The sequence below is a fragment of the Orcinus orca genome, chromosome 1 (assembly GCF_937001465.1).
Source record: "Orcinus orca chromosome 1, mOrcOrc1.1, whole genome shotgun sequence".
Lineage (NCBI taxonomy): Eukaryota > Metazoa > Chordata > Mammalia > Artiodactyla > Delphinidae > Orcinus > Orcinus orca.
This window is the reverse complement of record NC_064559.1, coordinates 33429173-33448946: the sequence shown is the minus strand read 5'-3', so window position 1 is coordinate 33448946 and position 19774 is coordinate 33429173. Positions and strand designations below refer to the sequence as shown.

At 48.5% G+C, this 19774-nt stretch overlaps 1 protein-coding gene across 1 annotated transcript; it reads left to right on the top strand.

Moving 5' to 3' along the window:
* Positions 1–7405: 7405 nt before the first annotated feature.
* Positions 7406–19540, top strand: CHIT1 (chitinase 1). The gene is given in 12 exon segments (XM_004282506.1): positions 7406–7430; positions 8691–8720; positions 10948–11149; positions 11731–11787; positions 13381–13546; positions 13753–13877; positions 14557–14680; positions 16673–16858; positions 17169–17282; positions 18590–18716; positions 19238–19395; positions 19397–19540. Coding segments are annotated over 12 exon segments (1458 nt in total).
* Positions 19541–19774: the final 234 nt, after the last annotated feature.

Sequence of the window (19774 nt, the reverse complement as noted above, 5' to 3'; positions counted from 1 at the left end):
GGAGAGATATACCATGTTCTTTGATTGGAAGAATCAATATTGTGAAAATGACTATACTACCCAAAGCAATCTACAGATTCAATGCAATCCCTATCAAATTACCAATGGCATTTTTTACGGAACTAGAACAAAAAATCTTAAAATTTGTATGGAGACACAAAAGACCCTGAATAGCCAAAGCAGTCTTGAGGGAAAAAATCGGAGCTGGAGGAATCAGACTCCCTGACTTCAGACTATACTACAAAGCTACAGTAATCAAGACAATATTGTACTGGCACAAAACAGAAACATAGATCAATGGAACAAGATAGAAAGCCCAGAGATCAACCCACGTACCTATGGTCAACTAATCTATGACAAAGAAGGCAAGGATATACAATGGAGAAAAGACAGTCTCTTCAATAAGTGGTGCTGGGAAAACTCGACAGCTACATGTGAAAGAAGGAAATTAGAACATTTCCTAACACCATACACAATAATAAACTCAAAATGGGTTCGAGACCTAAATGTAAGACCGGACACTATAAAACTCTTAGAGGAAAACATAGGAAGGACACTCTTTGACATCAATCACAGCAAGGTATTTTTTTTTTTTTTTTTTTTTGCGGTACACGGGCATCTCCCTGTTGTGGCCTCTCCCGTTGTGGAGCACAGGCTCTGGACACGCAGGCTCAGCAGCCATGGCTCACGGGCCTAGCCGCTCCGTAGCATGTGGGATCTTCCCTGACCGGGGCATGAACCCGTGTCCCCTGCATCGGCAGATGGACTCTCAACCACTGCGCCACCAGGGAAGCCCAGCAAGATCTTTTTTGATCCACCTCCTAGAGTAAAGGAAATAAAAACAAAAATAAACAAATGGGACCTAATGAAACAAAAACTTCCTTTGCACAGCAAAGGAAACCATAAACAAGATGAAAAGACAACCCTCTGAATGGCAGAAAATATTTGCAAATGAATCAATGGACAAAGGATTAATCTCCAAAATATATAAATAGCTCATGCAGCTCAATATTAAAAAAACAAACAACCCAGACCAAAAATGGGTAAAAGACCTAAAGAGACATTTCTCCAAAGAAGACATACAGATGGCCAAGAAGCACATGAATAGCTGCTCAACATCACTACTTATTAGAGAAATGCAAATCAAAACTACAATGAGGTATCACCTCACACCAGTTAGAATTGGCAGCATCAGAAAATCTACAAACGACAAATGCTGGAGAGCATGTGGAAAAAAGGGAACCCTCTTGCATTGTTGGTGGGAATGTAAATTGATACCGTCACTATGGAGAACAGTACGGAGGTTCCTTAAAAAACTAAAAATAGAATTACCATATGATCCAGCAATCACACTACTGGGCATATACCCAGAGAAAACCATAATTCAAAAAGACACACACACACCTGAATGTTCATTGCAGCACTATTTGCAATAGCCAGGTCATGGAAGCAACCTAAATGTCCATCGACAGACGAAGGGATAAAGAAGATGTGGTACATATATACAATGGAATATTACTCAGCCATAAAAAGGAACGAAATTGGGTCATTTGTTGAGACGTGGATGGATCTAGAGACTGTCATACAGAGTGAAGTAAGTCAGAAAGAGAAAAACAAATATTATATATTAACGCATATATGTGGAACCTAGGAAAATGGTACAGATGAACCGGTTTGCAGGTCAGAAATTGAGACACAGATGTAGAGAACAAACGTATGGACACCAAGAGGGGCCAGCGGCGGGGTGGGGTGGGCGGTGGTGTGATGAATTGGGCGTTTGGGATTGACATGTATACACTCATGTGTATAAAATTGATGACTAATAAGAACCTGCTGTATAAAAAAATAAATAAAATAAAATTCAAAAATTCAAAAAAATGAGCTATATACACAAAGCTTTGGCAATGCTAATTAAAAAAAAAGGAAAACTCAAATGCCTAGAAATGGGAGGGAGAATTATAGACAGGTATACATGGGTACAATGTACAATGAGTCCTGCCAGGCCAAGCCCAGCTCAGTTCGGAGCCTGTGATAGCACATCCCATGATGATATGGGGAGCTCGCGGGAGAGGAAGCTGATACTTATAGAGTTCCTCAGTCAGCAGGCAGTGAGTGGGTGGAAGCACTCGAAACAGAAGGCTGTGCACCCCCCTGATTGGGAGATGAGATTTCATATTAATGGGGCAATGGGCCAGAACCATGATGCTCCCACACGGAGCCTTTTTGGACCAGCCTTCCTTGCCAGAGGGAACCCATCACAGCGGGACCAGCAGACCTTGGCCCAAGGCCCCAAGCTAAAGTCCACTGCCCTTGCACAAAGCCTTGAGTAATGAGGAATCTCAGCTTCAACAAGTTTGGTGGAAGATAGAAAAGGCTCAGGGCCCATTGTGGGGATGGAAAATTCTCCCCACCCTCTCCAGCATTTATTATTTCCAGATTATGGAGGTTCCTTAAAAAACTACAAATAGAACTACCATATGACCCAGCAATCCCACTACTGGGCATATACCCTGAGAAAACCATAATTCAAAAAGAGTCATGTACCAAAATGTTCATTGCAGCTCTATTTACAATAGCCCGGAGATGGAAACAACCTAAGTGTCCATCATCAGATGAATGGATAAAGAAGATGTGACACATATATACAATGGAATATTACTCAGCCATAAAAAGAAATGAAATTGATCTATTTGTAATGAGGTGGATGGACCTAGAGTCTGTCATACAGAGTGAAGTCAGTCAGAAAGAGAAAGACAAATACCATATGCTAACACGTATATATGGAATTTAAGAAAAAAAATGTCATGAAGAACCTAGGCGTAAGACAGGAATAAAGACACAGACCTACTAGAGAATGGACTTGAGGATATGGGGAGGGGGAAGGGTAAGCTGTGACAAAGTGAGGGAGTGACATGGACATATATACACTACCAAACGCAAAATAGATAGCTAGTGGGAAGCAGCCACATAGCAAAGGGAGATCAGCTCGGGTGCTTTGTGACCACCTAGAGGGGTGGGATAGGGAGGGTGGGAGGGAGGGAAATGCAAGAGGGAAGAGATATGGGAACATATGTATATGTATAACTGATTCACTTTGTTATAAAGCAGAAACTAACACACCATTGTAAAGCAATTATACTCCAATAAAGATGTAAAAGAAAAAAAAAGATGTAAAAAAAAATAAAAAGAAAATTCTCCCTACCAGTGAGAAAAGGCTGAAGTGTGAGTGATTCTCAAGGGGATTTGCATTTTGAGAAATGACCCCAGTGAGAAGCAGTACTTAACCTTGTAGGCTGCAAGCTCCACAGGCACAGGGGCTGTGAATTCATCTCAGGGTCCCCAGTGCCTGGCACAGTGCTTGTTATCTAAAAGGTGTACAGCAAACAGGTAGATTAAATTTTTTAAAATAATAAAAGTAAAACAGTAAAAGTAATGTGTGCTCATCATTAAGAGTCAGAACATAATTGTTTGAGGTTAGAAAATCAGAAGCCCTCACTGCCACTCACTCTGATTTCTCCAAGTTCCTTTTTTTTTGTTTGTTTGATCTACCTTTCATGTAGGGACTCTTTCCTTAAATGTCTGGTGATCCTGCATTTCTTCCATATGCAATAGTGAGTCATCACTACTGGAAGCTCCAGGGGCTTGGTGGCTTTTTATCTAAGGGCCCCCACTTTGGGGTGTTGGGATAGGGGCATGGCTATTCCATTCAAGATGTCATTTGAGTTTTGGTAGTCTGAGTTTTGGTAACTTTTCTCTTAGGCTGGTTTGTTTTCCTGAGAGGAGTTAATGCTCTGCTTGGGGCTCTAGTGGAGGGAAGGGCTGGTTGGTCTGAGCAATCCAGAGACTTTCAGAGACCTTCATTTAATTCCCCTGTCATCAGTCTCAGTCTTCAGTCTGGTATCCCCCTTACCCCATTCCCCTCCACTCTCTGCTGGGCAACGTGTTCCCAAATGTACAGTCACTCTGGTTCATCTTGTATTTTATGGGGATGGAGAAGAAGATCTGGGGGTCTAAACAGTTCACTCATACCTACTGTTGTCAGCTTCACTCCACTTCACAATATTCTGCTAACTCCTGTGCCTTTCCAGGGTACCTTGGCATGAATCCCCTGCTTCCTGTGCATTCCCCACCTGGTGGCTGAGGTTTCAGCTTTTTCAGGTCTGCTGAGTGAGTTCCACTTGTTCATTCTGTTTCATCTTCCAAACAGCTGTTGATATCTCTCATCTATTTTGGTCCCCTCTTCTACTTACTTCATCCTAGTTGATTTATACCATTTTAATCCTTTAACTGTTATTTTGAGGGGGTTTCAGAAGAGAGTGGAGATAAACATCTGTGTTCAATCTGCCATGTGCAATGGGTACACTGTGCTTTTTCCTTTTAACAATATATTGAGAAAGTGTTTATTTCTTTGTAATTGGGTATAGAATTCCAGGCTCCAATAGGCAACACATAAATCTATTTTAAGTTTATGTTGCTTAATGCTGCGAAGTATACAATGAACATTATTTTACACTAATAATTATGTGTAGAAATAAAGGAGAGAAGAATAGAAGGAGAGAGAGAAAGAAAGTGAGAAAGAGAGAAGGAAGGAGGAAGAGGAAAGGGGTCTACATGGAACGTCAGGCTCTGAAGGAGGGAGTGGGGGAGAAGCTCAGGGAAATGAATGGGCTGAAGTTCTAGCCTTGGCCCATATACTACCTAGATCCAATCCTCGCCTCTCGTTTCTGGTAGCCACTGAATGCCAACTGCCTCATACTCAAACGTGTTGTTATTTGTGAGAAAAGCAGCTTCCACTGGGATGTGGTCTACCAGGATCAGGAAACAAGCTGACGTTTGGACAGGCAAGGCCACAACCTGCACGGCCAGAGAGGGCTCAGTGTGCCCTTTCTTGCCAGAGGGTGGGTGAGGGGGCTCCCAGATGTGCGTTTCAGCATGACTGAAGGCCACAGTGGCCAGCATCCACGAGGTCCACCCCTGCCTGGGGCTCAGGCCCATCAGAAGATGCCCAGATAGAAAAGGGAAGAGCCTGGGAACCTTCACTCCGGCTCTGGTTCCTCTTTTATCCAGCTTTGGGCAAGTTTGCAAGAAACAGAAGCTTTGGCTTCTGGTTCTTCAACTGCAATATGGGAGAATAGCTTCTGCTAATAGTTAAGAGGTTTCATGGGGAGGTTAGCATTTCTCACATCAACCAGATACTTTCTGAGCACTTGACATTGAATGGTGAGAGGACTGAGGAAACAGCATTCAATAATAAACTCAATATTTTCAGATATTTGTTGAGGACTATTCTTTGTGCTGGCCACTGGGGTTGTCAGTGCACAGTAGTGGACAAACAGACATGGTTCCCACTCTTGGGGCTTCCAGTCTAGTGAGAAAGACACACATTCAATTCATAAACTCACAAAGTAAGTACATAATTTCAAATTAGGATAAGGGCTAGGAAGGAAAAGAGCATTCTGCTTCAGGAGAGAGTAGCAGGAATGAGGTAGTCAGGGGGAAAGAACAGAAACAGCTACATAAACCAAGGTAGAGATGTTAATGGTGGGGCTACTGGGCACAGTGGAGACCCCAGATGATTGGGGGCAGGTCAGCACTTAGAGTGACTCAGAATCCTAGGCACCACAATGCAGGGTCCTTTTGGTGACATGAAGCCAAGTCAGGAAAGCTCAAAGCTGACAGGTCAGCTCTATGTACGGGAAAATGGGGCAAGATAAGGAGGCCACCTGTCTCTCTGGAGAAGCCTCTCAAAGTCTCCTGGCTTTCACTTTCCACCTTCTCCCTTCTCCTTCTGCCCACGTTCCAAGACCTGAGGCAGCTCTATAGACCTCAGGTGATTCTGAACAGGCTCCTTGGCAGGATCCCTAAGTGAAAGAGAAGGCAAGGACACAGGGACCGTCCATCTGGGCACAGAGCTCTGACCGCCTCAGAGACCTCACAGAGGTTACCAGAGCCCTGATCTCTGACACCAACAGAGACTGGGCAGAAGTGTCAGGGCTGGGCAGCCCCAGGAATAAGAGCAGGCAGTGCATTAATAACCATCCTCTGAGGACTTCTCCTTACAGATGAAGAAACTGGAGTTCAAAGAAATCAAGGAATGTGCTCGAGGTTACACAGATAGTAAATGACAGAGCTGGGATTCAAACCCAGGCAACTTGACTCCAGAGCCTGCTGCCACTGGACGTTCCCACTCAGCCATTCAGGCCACTCACATTAAGGCCTAGGACCAAAGAGCAGGTCCCCTAGAAGCTCAGAGTTTTGCCAGGACCTTGGAGTTCATGTACGCACTGGCCATTGTCTGCAGACAGAATAAGTAACATGTCCCAGTAGGTCCTGCAGTGGCTGAATGCTGCCCCCTCCCCCAATATCTCCACCCAGCACCTCAGAATGTGACCTTACTTGAATAAGGGTCTATGCAGATGTAACTAAGTTGGGAATCTCAAGATGAGATCACCCTGGGTGGTCCCTAAATCCAATGACAAGGGTCTTTACATGAGGCAGAAAAGAAGACGTGCAAAGACACAGAGGAAAAAGCCTTGTGAGAATGGAGACAGACATCGGAGTGATACTGCCACAAACCAAGGAACACCAGAAGCCATCAGAAGATGGACGAGGCAAGGAGACATTCTTCCCTAGAGATTCTGGAGGAAGCATGGCCCTGCCAATACCTCGATTTCAGACTTCCGGCCTCCTGAACTGGGAGGTAATAAATCCTGCTGCTTTAAGCCGCCTAGTTTGAGGTTATTTGTTACAGCAGCCACAGGGCACTGATAGATGTCCCTCTGATTCTTCATAAGAAACACAGGCATTTAAAAATATTACTAAGCTCATAGTTGCTATTTATCATTATGTATTTTTCTCAATGGATATAAAATATTACTATCACATGGATAGTAATAAAAATATTACTATTGTAAAATATAGATTATACGTGCAACACTATCATCTTACAGAGAGATTACCTAAATTCCAGAGAGGGCCCTGGTAAAGCAAGCAGGCAGGCTGGTCTGGAAGCCTGCTCCCCTCATTCATGAGGTGTTTCTCTTCCTCCCAAGCCTGGGGCTACTGGTGGTCCTCACCAGCCCACACAGAGAAAATCAGAATCAAGCTTGCCCAGCAGAACGTTTAGAAACACTTCCCTCTTCCCTTCCTTTGCCTCCTGGCTTGGCAATGATGAGAGCCCAGGTTACACCCTGTGATTGTTCCAGAAAACCAAGCATTGCTAAAGGGCATTATGTCAGGTGTCCCCAGTCCGTGCTACTTGGCACCCTAGACCTCCATACCACATCCCCTGCCCCTGTCTGACTTCAACACCCCTGGCTGTGGTGGGACAGGGAGGCCTGATAAAAGGAGGGCAGGACCTGGATAGCTGGTTGTGTGGGCTGGAGTCTGTCACTGAGCCAGCACCATGGTGTGGTCTGTAGCCTGGGCAGGTGAGTGGGTGCTGTCGGGGAGCATGGGCTGTGCCTTGGGAGCTGTGGGGAAGTGGGGATGTGTATGTGAAATGGCTCCTTGGTGCTGTGTGTAAGGAAGCAGAAGCTTCCAGGAGAACTTTGGAGGATCATTCCATTTCTCCCCCTGCTGCCAGGCTTGCAGTCCCTGTGGGCTCCCCCCTGAGGTCTTTCAGCCCAAGAGGCTTTGTGTTGCAAGGAAAAGCTTTTCTCAACAGGCTGAAAATGACTTTTCCTCCTGTTTTGGAAGCCTAGAGTCAGTGAACCCCTCGGCATTGGGTGGTTTTGTCTTTCCTGTGTTCTGAGGCCCCCTACTCTCCAGGGGTGCCCTGGAATTCACTGCCAAGGAATTCTTCCCCACCCTGATGCTGGTTGCCCTGCAAAAGGCAGCCTGGGAGCCATGACCCTGGGTGCCCTTACAAATTTTCATGCAGGTTTTATTAGGTTAATGGGAAGATCCAAGGTCTCCAGAGAGGTGAAATAAATACTTTTAAAGGAGTCCCACTGAGCCCTACGTCTCCAAGGATATTGGTAACTCAGCCAACCTCTTATGCAGTGTGGCAGGAAAGCAGCAAAAAGTAGTCAATTGTGGCTGTGAGCAGAGGTACAGAGACCTCACCTAGAGATGAGCTCTCTGGCCTAGCCCTTCCAAATTGGCTCTTTTCATCCTGAGGACAGGTTTTCTACTTATTTCAAAAGAGAAACCTTCTCTCTAAAAAGCTTAAAAGTCAGGCTTCCCTGGTGGCTCAGTGGTTGAGAGTCCACCTGCCGATGCAGGGGACACGGGTTCGTGCCCCGGTCTGGGAAGATCCCACATGACATGGAGCGGCTGCACCCGTGAGCCATGTGCTCTGCAATCGGAGAGGCCACAACAGTGACAGGCCCGCGTACCGCAAAAAAAAAAAAAGCTTGAAAGTCAGTGGTTTTCCTAGAATCTTCCTAAATCCACACTGCCCTCTACTAATGTTCTAGAGAGGGGGCAGTCTCAGCTCATGGAGACTTCCATCAGCTCTGGGACTAGCCCAGGCCAGGTAGGGCCCCCTGCTGTCTGGCCTGGGTGAAGGGATGGACACAGTGCCCTCCTGGGTCCCTTGTGGGCAGAGGAATCTGGATTTGTAGGAAACTGTCCTGAGCCCACCCCCATCCCGGACCACTTCTCGCTCCTGCGCTTCAATAGCCATAGAGGGCCTGGGAAAGTAAGAATGACATCTTAATCTCTGCCTTCTCTTTTGTGCTGTTCAGGTTTGATGGTTCTGCTGGCGATCCAGTGGGGTAAGTGGCGCCTTTCTTGAAGCTAGCCCTGGGTTCCCTCAGCCCCATTCCCTGGGCCCTGCTACCCTCTCCCATTCACTCCCCCAACACTTATGTCCACCCCAAGAGCTCTTGCCAGATTTCAGTGGGTTCTCGCCTCCAAAGCTCCGGCCCCTGCAAGTGTCCTTGTCCCCATAATGGCCTTGCCATTCCTTCTTCTGGGAAGGTTCTAGCCTCCTAACCCACTAGCCGAACTCCTGTGTGTCCGTAGGGACAGCTTAAATGTCAGCCTCTCTCTGGTGTTTCCTGAGGTCACTTGCTCCAACCTCTGTGCTCTCATCGTACTGGAACCCATTTTACAGTATATATCACAGTGTTTCTAATTACTGGCTTAGGCGTCTCCCCTACCACCAGTAGGGGAGCTCTGAGCTACTGGAAGTAAGAAACCTAAGTCTTCCCCAGCTCCACGTCCTAGCCCCTTGGCTCAGGCAAGGACAGCACACTCTTTCCATGTCTGTTGAACTGATTGCATGTGGAGCTTGGGAGAGCCAGGAGGGCTCCTTCTTGTGCAGGGGGGAGCTCTCTGGGTGATGTTTAGCAACTTGGACTCCTGGGTTCCCTTCCTATCCCACACCACTCCCTGTACTCAGACCCTCATCCTGAGCCTGGGCTGTGGCACATGACACACATTTCCCCTCTTCATCTCACAGGAGGGGACAGCCAGGTCCAGAGAAATAGCAAACATCGGGAAGAGAGAAAAGTTGAAGATTTCCTCAAAAGCTTTAATCCAAGCTACTTCTGGGCATATGGTGTGCTATGGTATGGGATGGTATATATTTCTAATAATAGAGTTTTGTGTGGGCTAAGGGTTAATGTATGCAAAGCACTTAGAACAGAGCTTACTTTCTGCCAGCACTGTTCTGAGTGTTTCACATACATTAACTCTTCATTCACACAGTAGTCCTTAAGATAGGAGCAATCATCATTCCCATTTTATGAAGGAGAAAGCTGAATTATCTGGCTAAAAAGTTGCAGAGTGGGGATTTCAACCCAGGCATGAAATTCCAAAGTCCCTGCTGTTAACCACCAGACTTTGTTGCCTCTATAGTACAAATATTCATGCACAATATTCAATATGCTATGGCAGGATATGATACAAAACAAAAAGAGCCTCCTGGGTCCTTTCTAGATGGTCCCAGGGATGTGTTCGCTGGGTTAATCCCCTGCTTCCTTCTTTTGCTTTGGGGAGTTCACCAATCCTCCTTCTATGTCACTCAGGCAACGCCCCAGTCCCATCGGCAAACTTCACTCCCGGGTGACCTCTAGTTAGGGCCAGTGACTACCCAGGAGCTTTGACTCCTCTCCTTCTGAGAGCCATCCATGGGCGCAGGGGTGTCTCAGCCAGCCCTTCATGCTCTGGGTTCCTACACACCCTCCTATAGCCACTTTGCACTGCTCTCCCTCCTCGTCCTCTCACTGGCCACATGGGGGCTGCAGGAGGGTGCAGAGAGACCCTGTCTGTGCAAAAGGAAGTCCTAGGGTCTAGACCGTGACCACAGACATACTCCAGTCCAAACTCATCATTCTGCCAAGTCCCTGGCATAAAATGCTGGCGTGTACAAACCACACGATCATAGTCTGCAAGGCTGGAAGAGCCCTCAGAGACCACACTGTCATTTTCAGATGGGGACCCCTAAGCCAAGGCTAAAGAGATCGGCCCAAAGTACACTTCTGGCAGCTGCAGGGATGAAGACGAGCATCTTTGCGTTCTGGTCAACTTTGCACAGTGCTGCCCTTGGTGGGAGCCATCACTGCTAGACAAGCCCCCATCTGGGAGGAGAGGCCCTACACACAAAGCCATTCTACAGGGTATGGGGATGACAGAAACAAGCTGCCTTTTCCTAGAGAAAATATTCTCTTTGTTAGAACCTTGTCAGTGATATTAAACCAATTCTCTACAAGGGATAATAGTACGTAAATGCAAACCTCTTTAAAGCAAGACTAAAGAAACATAAACCCAGGCCTGTAACTGGGGCCTCCTCTCTGCCACTTTATATGTTTGTATTGTAATTAACATTCTGAAGTATTCCAAGCCGTGATTTGAAAGTTCTGCCTCCCTGCCTCCAGCAGATGAAGGGCCATGTTTAACGTCTGCTGGCATGACATAAGTTCTGCCTCTGGGCAGAGGGTGCCAGTCCATAGCAGGCCCTTCTGATTGCCATTTCTTTGCTTTGCCCCAACTGGCCAGGCTCTGCGGCAAAACTGGTCTGCGACTTCACTAACTGGGCCCAGTACAGACAGGGGGCTGTTCGCTTCTTGCCCAAGGATGTGGACCCCAAGCTGTGCACCCACCTCATATATGCCTTTGCTGGCATGAACAGTCACCAGCTCAGCCCCATAGCGTGGAATGCTGAGACACTCTGCAAGGAATTCAACAGCTTGAGGAAGATGTGAGCTGCAGTGGAGGAGGTGGGGATGGGAGGTGGAGAAGACAGGCGCCTCCTCTCAAAGCCAGAAACCTTCTCCATTACTGCAGTCTGGCTGCAGACCCGCTGTGTGGCTTTGGGCAAGTCTCATCACTTCTCTGGGCTTTCCCGTGCTTATGTGGAAGAGGTGGGGGTAGATAGTGACTCCTTAAGTGCCCTTCCAGTTTAGGTCTAAGTGGAATCTGGACTGTGAAACTGTTTCCCTCCACTGGGAATGAGTGCCCTTCTATCTCCTAAAATCTATCTATCCTTCAGCTCAAGTGTTATCACTACCTTAATACAGCCTCTCTGAAGATCTGTCCCGATCTCTTGCTTTCTAAATTCCTTGAGTGTACGGCTCCCCAGCCAGATAAGAGGTCCTCAAAGGCAGGAATGTGTCTTTTCTTTCCCAATCTAGAGCTTCCCTGGTACAGAATATGACCATAGGGACTTATATATCCCCTACCTCATCCCACCAGCCCTGCCAGGCTCCTTGCTTCCTTGTTAGTGAGGTGAGCCCCAGGACCTGGCTGGATAAATTCTGGTGCTTCTCTTGTCTTTTCCAGGAATCCCAAGCTGAAGACGCTGCTGGCCACTGGGGGCTGGAACTTCGGCACTCAGAAGTGAGTTGTCTGTGGGCACCAATGTGGCAGGGCCCCTAGTGTGGAACTGGCTCACTGGCCAGAGAGATCCCCAGTCGGGGAATCAGCCAGGTAGAGGTGTAGCCAGGGTGAGGGAGAGTGGGAGAGAAGAGTGGACTCTGGGGGCTGACCTTCCTTCTGACTTCTTGGTACCTCCTCAGGAGGCAGTGGAGTGGGCTTAGCTCCAGGCCGTTATACATCCAGTCTTTTTTTTTTTTTTTTTTTTTTGCGGTACGCGGGCCTCTCACTGTTGTGGCCTCTCCCGTTGCGGAGCACAGGCTCCGGACGCGCAGGCTCAGCGGCCATGGCCCACGGGCCTAGCCGCTCCACGGCATGTGGGATCCTCCCGGACCGGGGCACGAACCCGTGTCCCCTGCATCGGCAGGCGGACTCCCAACCACTGCACCACCAGGGAAGCCCATCCAGTCTTGCTTTACATGAAGCACAGAGTCTGACCTCTTTCCAGGCCTCAGTCTCTTCCTCCATGAAATGTGTAAAGGGAGGGTCTCAACTAATCCCAGACAACATATAATGTCTATATTTTCTGAGCTCTGGAACAGTATGTCTGAGAATTTTTGTTCCCTTTCTGGGTGTCAAAAGCAGTCTGTGAGATTGAGCTTGGATGCCAGAATATTGACATTTCCAGGACATTTTTGATGATTTATGGAGATAATGGAATGGTATATTTGGAACCATACTTTTCCTAGAAAGTGCTAACTGTAAGGTCCCCAAAATTCTAAACCAGTCTTTCTAATACTTTTTTGGATCATGAGTCCTTTTGAGAACCTGATGAAATTTATGACTCCCCTTCCCCAAACACTGCTTATACACAGATTTTTCACTGAAATTCAGGATTCGCAGCCTGGGGTTCCCAGGCACACAAACCCCACTTAAGAACTGATGCTATTAGCTAATTTAAAAAAAATAAATTAAAATAGAAACGGTCTATAAAACTCAAGGCCCCCAAGAAGTCCAGGGACTTGTTGAGAAAGTAAGATGTGGGGAGGTTGTTCTTGGGGCACCTCAGGAATTGTAAAGAACTCTGGACTAGTAATGGTAATACCAATAACACGAAGCACTCTACAAACGTGAGTTAGAAGAATAGTAACCACGTTAACCTGCCAGGGAAGTAGAAGAGCAGCCCCCCAAGGTTACCCAGATCCTCACTGGCCTGCTGGGCTTCTCTTCCTCCTCATCTTAGAAACTGATTCCTCTTCTTTTTTCAATCTCCATGCTGGGTTGACAGCCAGCTCTGATTCAGGTTAGAGCAAATCCCTGGGCAGGGATGTGGCAGTAAGCTTCTGGAGGGAATTTTGGGAAGCAGAGCTCCTAGTGAGTCAGTGTGCCCCTGGTGATGTCAATGTTTGGGGGCACTTCTACATTGTCCCTTTCCCTTAGCCAGGCCCATAACCCACCTGCAAATATCCCGGCAGCCTCTGAAGCAGCCCTTCCGGTGCCCTTCTGGCCTAGACAGCCGAGCACCAATATCTTGAGTAGTTTCTCACTTGCCTCTGAGGGAGCATGACCCACTGTCCTGTGTAAGACAGGCCCACACTGCCCTTTATCAACCCACAGGTTCGTGGATATGGTGGCTATAGCCAATAACCGACAGACCTTTGTCAACTCAGCCATCAGGTTTCTGCGCAAATATGGCGTTGATGGTCTCGACCTTGACTGGGAGTACACAGGAAGCCGGGGGAGCCCTCCATCAGATAAGCAGTGCTTCAAAGCTCTGGTGCAGGTACAGCTGGGTGAGATAGGGAAGACCTAGTTGGCCAGGGGGCCACATAGGTGCTGCTCTGCCCCCAGGCTCAGCTGCTTCATGTGTCTGCATAGCACAGACCAGCCCTGTGGTCAGTTTTCAGGCTCCTGTGTGGGAACATCTGCTTGGGGCTCACAGGGCTACCTGTTCCCTGCCTGTGTGTTCACTCTGAGCTGCCCCTGCAGGACCTGGCCAATGCCTTTCAGCAGGAAGCCCAGGCCTCAGGGAAGGCACACCTCCTGCCAAGCACAGCTGTCCCAGCAGGACCACACTGCACAAAAGCTGGATACGAGGGGGACAACATTGCTCTGTGAGTCTCAGGCAGATGGCATGGACCCTGTGTTCTCTGCGAGGGAAAGAGACCAAGGGTAGACTGAGCTTCCCCCAGAATGGAGCAGGGGCTCGCCTGCACCACCAGCAGACCCAGGGAGGCTTTCCTTACCACATCTGCTACTCTATCACTCCGGGGTCCCTCTCCTGGGAGCCTGGCCCTCAGTCTTAAAGTGAAATATCCCTGGGGGAGGAAAGAGGGAAGCACTTAGCATCTCCAAGAGAATGAGTTCCCACGCCAGGCCTACTGAATAAGAGCCTGCACCTGAATGAGATTCCCAGGTGATTTATGTGCACAACTAAAGTCTGAGAAATGCTAAGCTAGATTTCCCTTCAAAATAGCAAAATAGCAAGAGGTGTCCTTGAGTGGACTCTGTCCTGAGGGTGCTGAGGGGACAGCTGGGAGGAGGATGCTGAAGACGTGAGCCGCCAAGAATGAGAATGGCCTGGACGATGGTGTGCGGTTGGGGGGGGGGGTGGTGCGACCGGAGGTGCTGCCTATGCTGCTGCGTCTCCCAGAGCCAGAAGCGAGCCTGCCCCCACCATGCAGGTCTCTCCCCAGGCCACACACTGCGTGAGAGGGGAGGGAGGAGCAAGGAAGGGGGAGGGCTCCACCCTGCACACTAGCCCCTCACTCTTTCTTCCCACGCCTCGTGCAGGAACCTGGAGTTCCTCAGCTTCATGGCCTATGACTTCCGTGGCTCTTGGGAGAAGAACACAAGGCATAACCGCTCCCCCGACGAAAGACAGGGAGAGAGTGGGGCCGTGGCCGAATTCAATGTGGTAAGTGGGAGGACGCCCCTGGCACAGGCCCTTGCCGGTGGCCCCTTTTGAGCCTCGAAGAACCAAATGGAAGGGAAAAGCAGGATACCAAGCAGGGCATGGAGAAGCCAGGATATTTTTGTTTCTTTTGTGTGTGTTTGTTTGTTTGTTTTATTTTCCTGTTCCATGCCACTGCTGAGGAGAAACCTCACTTCTGTATAGCATGTTGGCTGATACTAGACACAAATCTAGTTTGTGGCATGGAAACATCAACAACATCAACACATCAAACAAACCAGTGACTAACTGGGAGGCTGTCTTTGAGCTCAAGTTTCCAGCCAAAATGGCTTCTGCTCCCTTCATACACCCTCAGCCCCATTTCCTTCAAGATAATGGGTAGCTTTTGCTCCTTGGCACTGAATGTCCTTCTGGAAGGTGTTTTCTGGAAAGAGGTGAGAGCTTTCCCAAGTTGATAACATCTCAGGGCAGAACCACCCCTACGCCACCCCAGTCCCGGGAAAGGGAAGGCTTGGTTGTAGACTGGAGTGGGTGGAGGTTTCCTGCCCAGCTCTTCCTCATTCAGTAGGCTAGACATTGTTTTACAAGCCCATTCTAATTTTAAAAGTCAAGATTGACCGTATCATTTCTCCTTCTTAACAAACAACAATAACAAAAAGCCCTAAATTAAAATGTTTGTTAATTTTGGGAGCCCACATCTTTGTGTGTCAGCTGGGTGGAACATCTAGGACTTCCATGGCTCTTTCACAAATAAAGTGCACTTCTTCAGGCACTTGAGCTGAGCATCTAGACCTCACATTGCACCTGGCTCCTCCACCCTCATCTGGGAAACTGTGTGGGTCCCAGGAGAAGCCAGCCCAGTCAAGTGGGGAGACATACAAAGACATTCAGCTGAGAGGTGAGGGGGTTGAACTCCCACTGGCACAGTGCTCTCCAAGCTGTGCGCCCTGGATCCATGTGGGGGAAGGGAGGCCTTTATCCTCCTACAAAGAGGCCTTCTACTCTCCATACTATGTGCCCTGCATGTTGCTTCTGGCCAGAGGGGTGACTTTTCCAAATTTGCACAAAAATACCACAGAACTTAGCAGGGTGCTCTGCCCTCTGCCCTCAGAAAGCTCCATTCTGATCAAAGATAAATCATATGGACCAGCAAAACCAAATACACGTAAATCAATACAGTGAAAATACCTAAGTGCTAAGAGGTTGTAGGGTAACTAGAAAACCTGGACTCAAACAGGGTGGCTTCTTGGGGAAAGTGAGCCTACCGTCCTGGTTTGAGGGAAGAGTCTTCATTATTTGTTTAATCCACAGAGTTATGCTGGGTACCTCCTCATGTCACAGGCCTGGGGGTGTCATGTCAAGTAACACATGATGGGGGAAGGTCTTGTGCAGAGGCGGTGAAGAAGCCCTGTGCTCATTTGTTCTTTCTATTTGCGCATCTTAGTGCCAAGCATTGTTCTAGGCACTGGGGATACAGAGATAAATAAAATTCCCTGCTCTTGTACTGAGGGTGAAACAACAGTGATGGTAATGATCACAGTCATAGCTCCCCTTTATTGCACTATGTTAGACTTATACATGCATTATATCTTTTAATTCTCACAATGCCCTTAGTGACAAATATTTTTATCATTTCCATTTTATAGACAGGAAGCTCGAGGCTCAGCAAGATCAAATAAGCTGCTGAGTAAGGCAGAGATCGTTGTTTACTGAGGTATCCCAAGCATCTAGGACAGTGCCTGGTGCACAGCTGGCCTTCAGTAATTATTTACTGAGTCAATGACTGTTTGAATCCAGAGCCCATGCTCTTGGCTATAGGGCCATGCAGCTTCAATCACTGTGGTTCAGGGTCTAAGACGGGATCTAAAGAAGATGGGGAAGGGTTGGAACACTAGTAAATGCTCATGAAACTCCTCTGGAGCCCCCAGGCTTGGATGATCTGAACCAGTCTAAAGGCAAAGAAAATTAGCCCTGACATTCCTCCTTCACCACCAGGACTCTGCCATGCAATGGTGGCTGCAGAAAGGGACCCCTGCCAGCAAACTGATCCTTGGCATGCCCACCTATGGGTGATCCTTTACCCTGGCCTCTTTGTTGGACACCGGAGTGGGGGCCCAAGCCACGGGGCCTGGAACTCCTGGCCCCTTCACCAAAGACGGAGGACTCCTGGCTTACTATGAAGTAGGGAAACCCACAGCCACCCCGAGTATTGTGCAGAGCAGGGGCTTCTTCTCCCATAATTTCTGAATGAGGATGCTAGGCACAGTGAATTCTGGTTGGGTAAATTCCATCCCATGCCTGTCATCTTGGATTTATCCCTAACCCCAGGTGCCTCATTGAATCGACAGTTCTAGGTCACTCAGTCTAGAGCTTCCTAGATTCTCCAAGCTTCTCAGACGTGAATATTTCAGTCTCTAGTCTCCTCATGACAGGGAGAAGATGCTTGCAGTGCCTCCCACCTCCTTCCCAGCTCTGCCCTCTGCTCCTACAGGTCTGCTCTTGGAAGGGGGCTGATGAGCACAGAATCAAGGACCAGAAGGTGCCCTATGCCTTTCAGAGCAACGAGTGGGTCCATTTTGACGATGTGGAGAGCTTCAAAATCAAGGTGAGGCTTGGCCCTGCTGGGAAGGTGTGGTCCTGTGTGGGCCCAAGGCCTGTCAATAGCATTCAATGACAGCATTCAGAACCTCTTCAAGGAGAAATATCCCAGCGTTTCACAGATCTCCATGTGATAGCATTTGGTACCATTATCACCTATTGATTAAGAAAAGACACAATGGCAAAAAAATTGCTCTACATTGAGTATCTCTCTTGAAAGTATTTGTATTTTATTAAACACAAATTCTACAGATATATAAGAGGAGAAATACACACAGTAAGGCATATCATTTTATTCAGTCCATTGACAATATTTGGTGCATGTTCAAATTGTAGATCCTTTGATTTACTTATATGAAACCCCCTCCACCCCTGCCTCAAAACTTGAGTGCGTTTACCTGTTTCCATGTCTCTCTCTCCGGTGAGGTCATTGGCACCTGCAGAGGGACCTGCATTTGCTCATCTGCTTATCTCTTGTAAGTTATGCAGTGGCAGGTTTTCTGGTGGTGTAGACAAAGTGCTCTGGAGAATTGAGGAGGCAGCATGATCCTGGCTGGGGGAGATGAGAGAAGGCAACATGGTGGAAGGGATTTTGAGAAAGTCTTAAAGCAGAGAAGGTGGGCCTTCTGGGCAGGAAAGCGCAGGAGAAAGACTTGATGGAGAGGAAAGGGGAAGCTGGCCTCTGAGAGCAAGTTGTACCATAGCTGGAACCCTGAGTGGGGACTGGTGTAGAAAGGGAGGTAGCTGGGAGGGACATTGGGGCCATCAAGGGTTCCGACCACCCCTACCCTGTAACCCCAGCCTCACGCCAGAGGTGAGCCATGGCCCCCTGGCAGGGCTAGGGCCAGGGAAGCCCACTTGGAGGGGACACACAGCCATACCCTAAAGAAGCCTCAGGGAACTGGTGGAGGTGAGAAGGCCCTCAGCGTGGACAAAAAGACATGAAGACAGGGAATGGATTCAGATCTTTGGGGAAGTTCAGTCGTTCCCTATGGTAACTGAACTCATCACAATCAGCAGACAGTACCCCAAACACAACAGCTCAGCCCAGAAAATGCTGGGAAGTTAAGGCTGCCAACCTAAGGAAGGTCACACATCCATGTACTCCTCACACCTCCACCCTCATGTCCACCCCTGGCCATGTTTATGTCAGGGCAGGGAGATTCCAGAATGAATCATGCCCAGCAAGGATAAGGACTAATGGACCTGGGGGTGCTGGAGAAAGGAGGTCCCTGCCTGGATGAGGAAACTGGCTCTGGGGCTGCTGGCCGGGCTTCCCTGCTCTCCTCCACCCCCATCTTGCTCCTCACACAGGTCAGCTATCTGAAGCAGATGGGACCGGGTGGGGTCATGGTTTGGACACTGAACATGGACAACTTTGCTGGTTTCTTCTGCAACCAGAGCCGTTACCCTCTCATCAAGATGCTGCTGCTGGAGCTGAGTGAGTATGGGGTCAGGGCACCTCAGGAACTGGCTTCTTCTGAGGAAATGACTTTGCCCCAGTGCCGTGATTTCCCAAATTTCACCCCCAGGAGCTGAGGAAGCTGTAGAAATGATTCTCTTTTCACACTCTTCTTCCTCTTTCTGATTGTACCAATGCCTGCCCAGGGTGTCGGTAACCAGGGCTTCCCTCCAGAGGGCCCTCAGCCTCTCTTCTCAAGGCCTGTACTCAGCCTTCATTGTGAGAGCCCGCTGGCCCTCACCATTACTTGGTTGGGCTTTGCAGATGGTAGATAGCCATTGACTGCCTATGACACTTGTAGCTCCGGTGTTTTCTCTTGAGCTGTGCTCCAGCTGTAGGTGTGCTTGCTGTCTGGCTGTTCTCTGCCTTGGGTGTCTGACTATGCCCTGCCTGTAAGGTACGGGGTGTTGAGCTGCTGCCTATGTTGCTGCCTGTGTGCTTGGCCTATGGGTTTGGGATCTTTTGGAGGAGCCTTGGTTGAATCATCACTGTTTTCCCAGGTCGTCCATATATATCTTCAGGCCCCCCAGAGCCTGAAGCTCCTGCACCAGGCCAGCTCTCTGAACCTGAGTATGGCTCCAGCCTCGGACAAGACACCTTCTGCCAGGGCAAAGCTGACGGGCTCTACCCCAACCGTCTGGACTGGTCCAGCTACTACAAGTTGTACAGGGGGGCGGTTGTTCCAGCAAAGCTGCCCGAGGAGCCTGGTGTTCAGCTCCTCTTACAAATGCTGCACCTGGAGTCGAGTCTCCAAGGCCCCTTCGGCCCCAGCACCTGGGCAAGGGCCCAGGACCACTCCATAGCCCACCTCCCCAGCTCTCCCTGGCAGTTGCAATCTAGCTTCTTGTGTCTTTCCATATCCAAGCTTTCTGTTCTCAGCCTTGGTTTCCTCTTGTTCTGCTCTTCCTGGACTGCCTATTTTACTTGAAAAAGAAATCTTTGGTTTGCACCCCACTGCCCCCAGACGTGGTGACTTACAGAGGCTCTCTAAGCACTCTGTTATTTCAAACTCTACCCTGAGGAAGGTAGGGAGACAA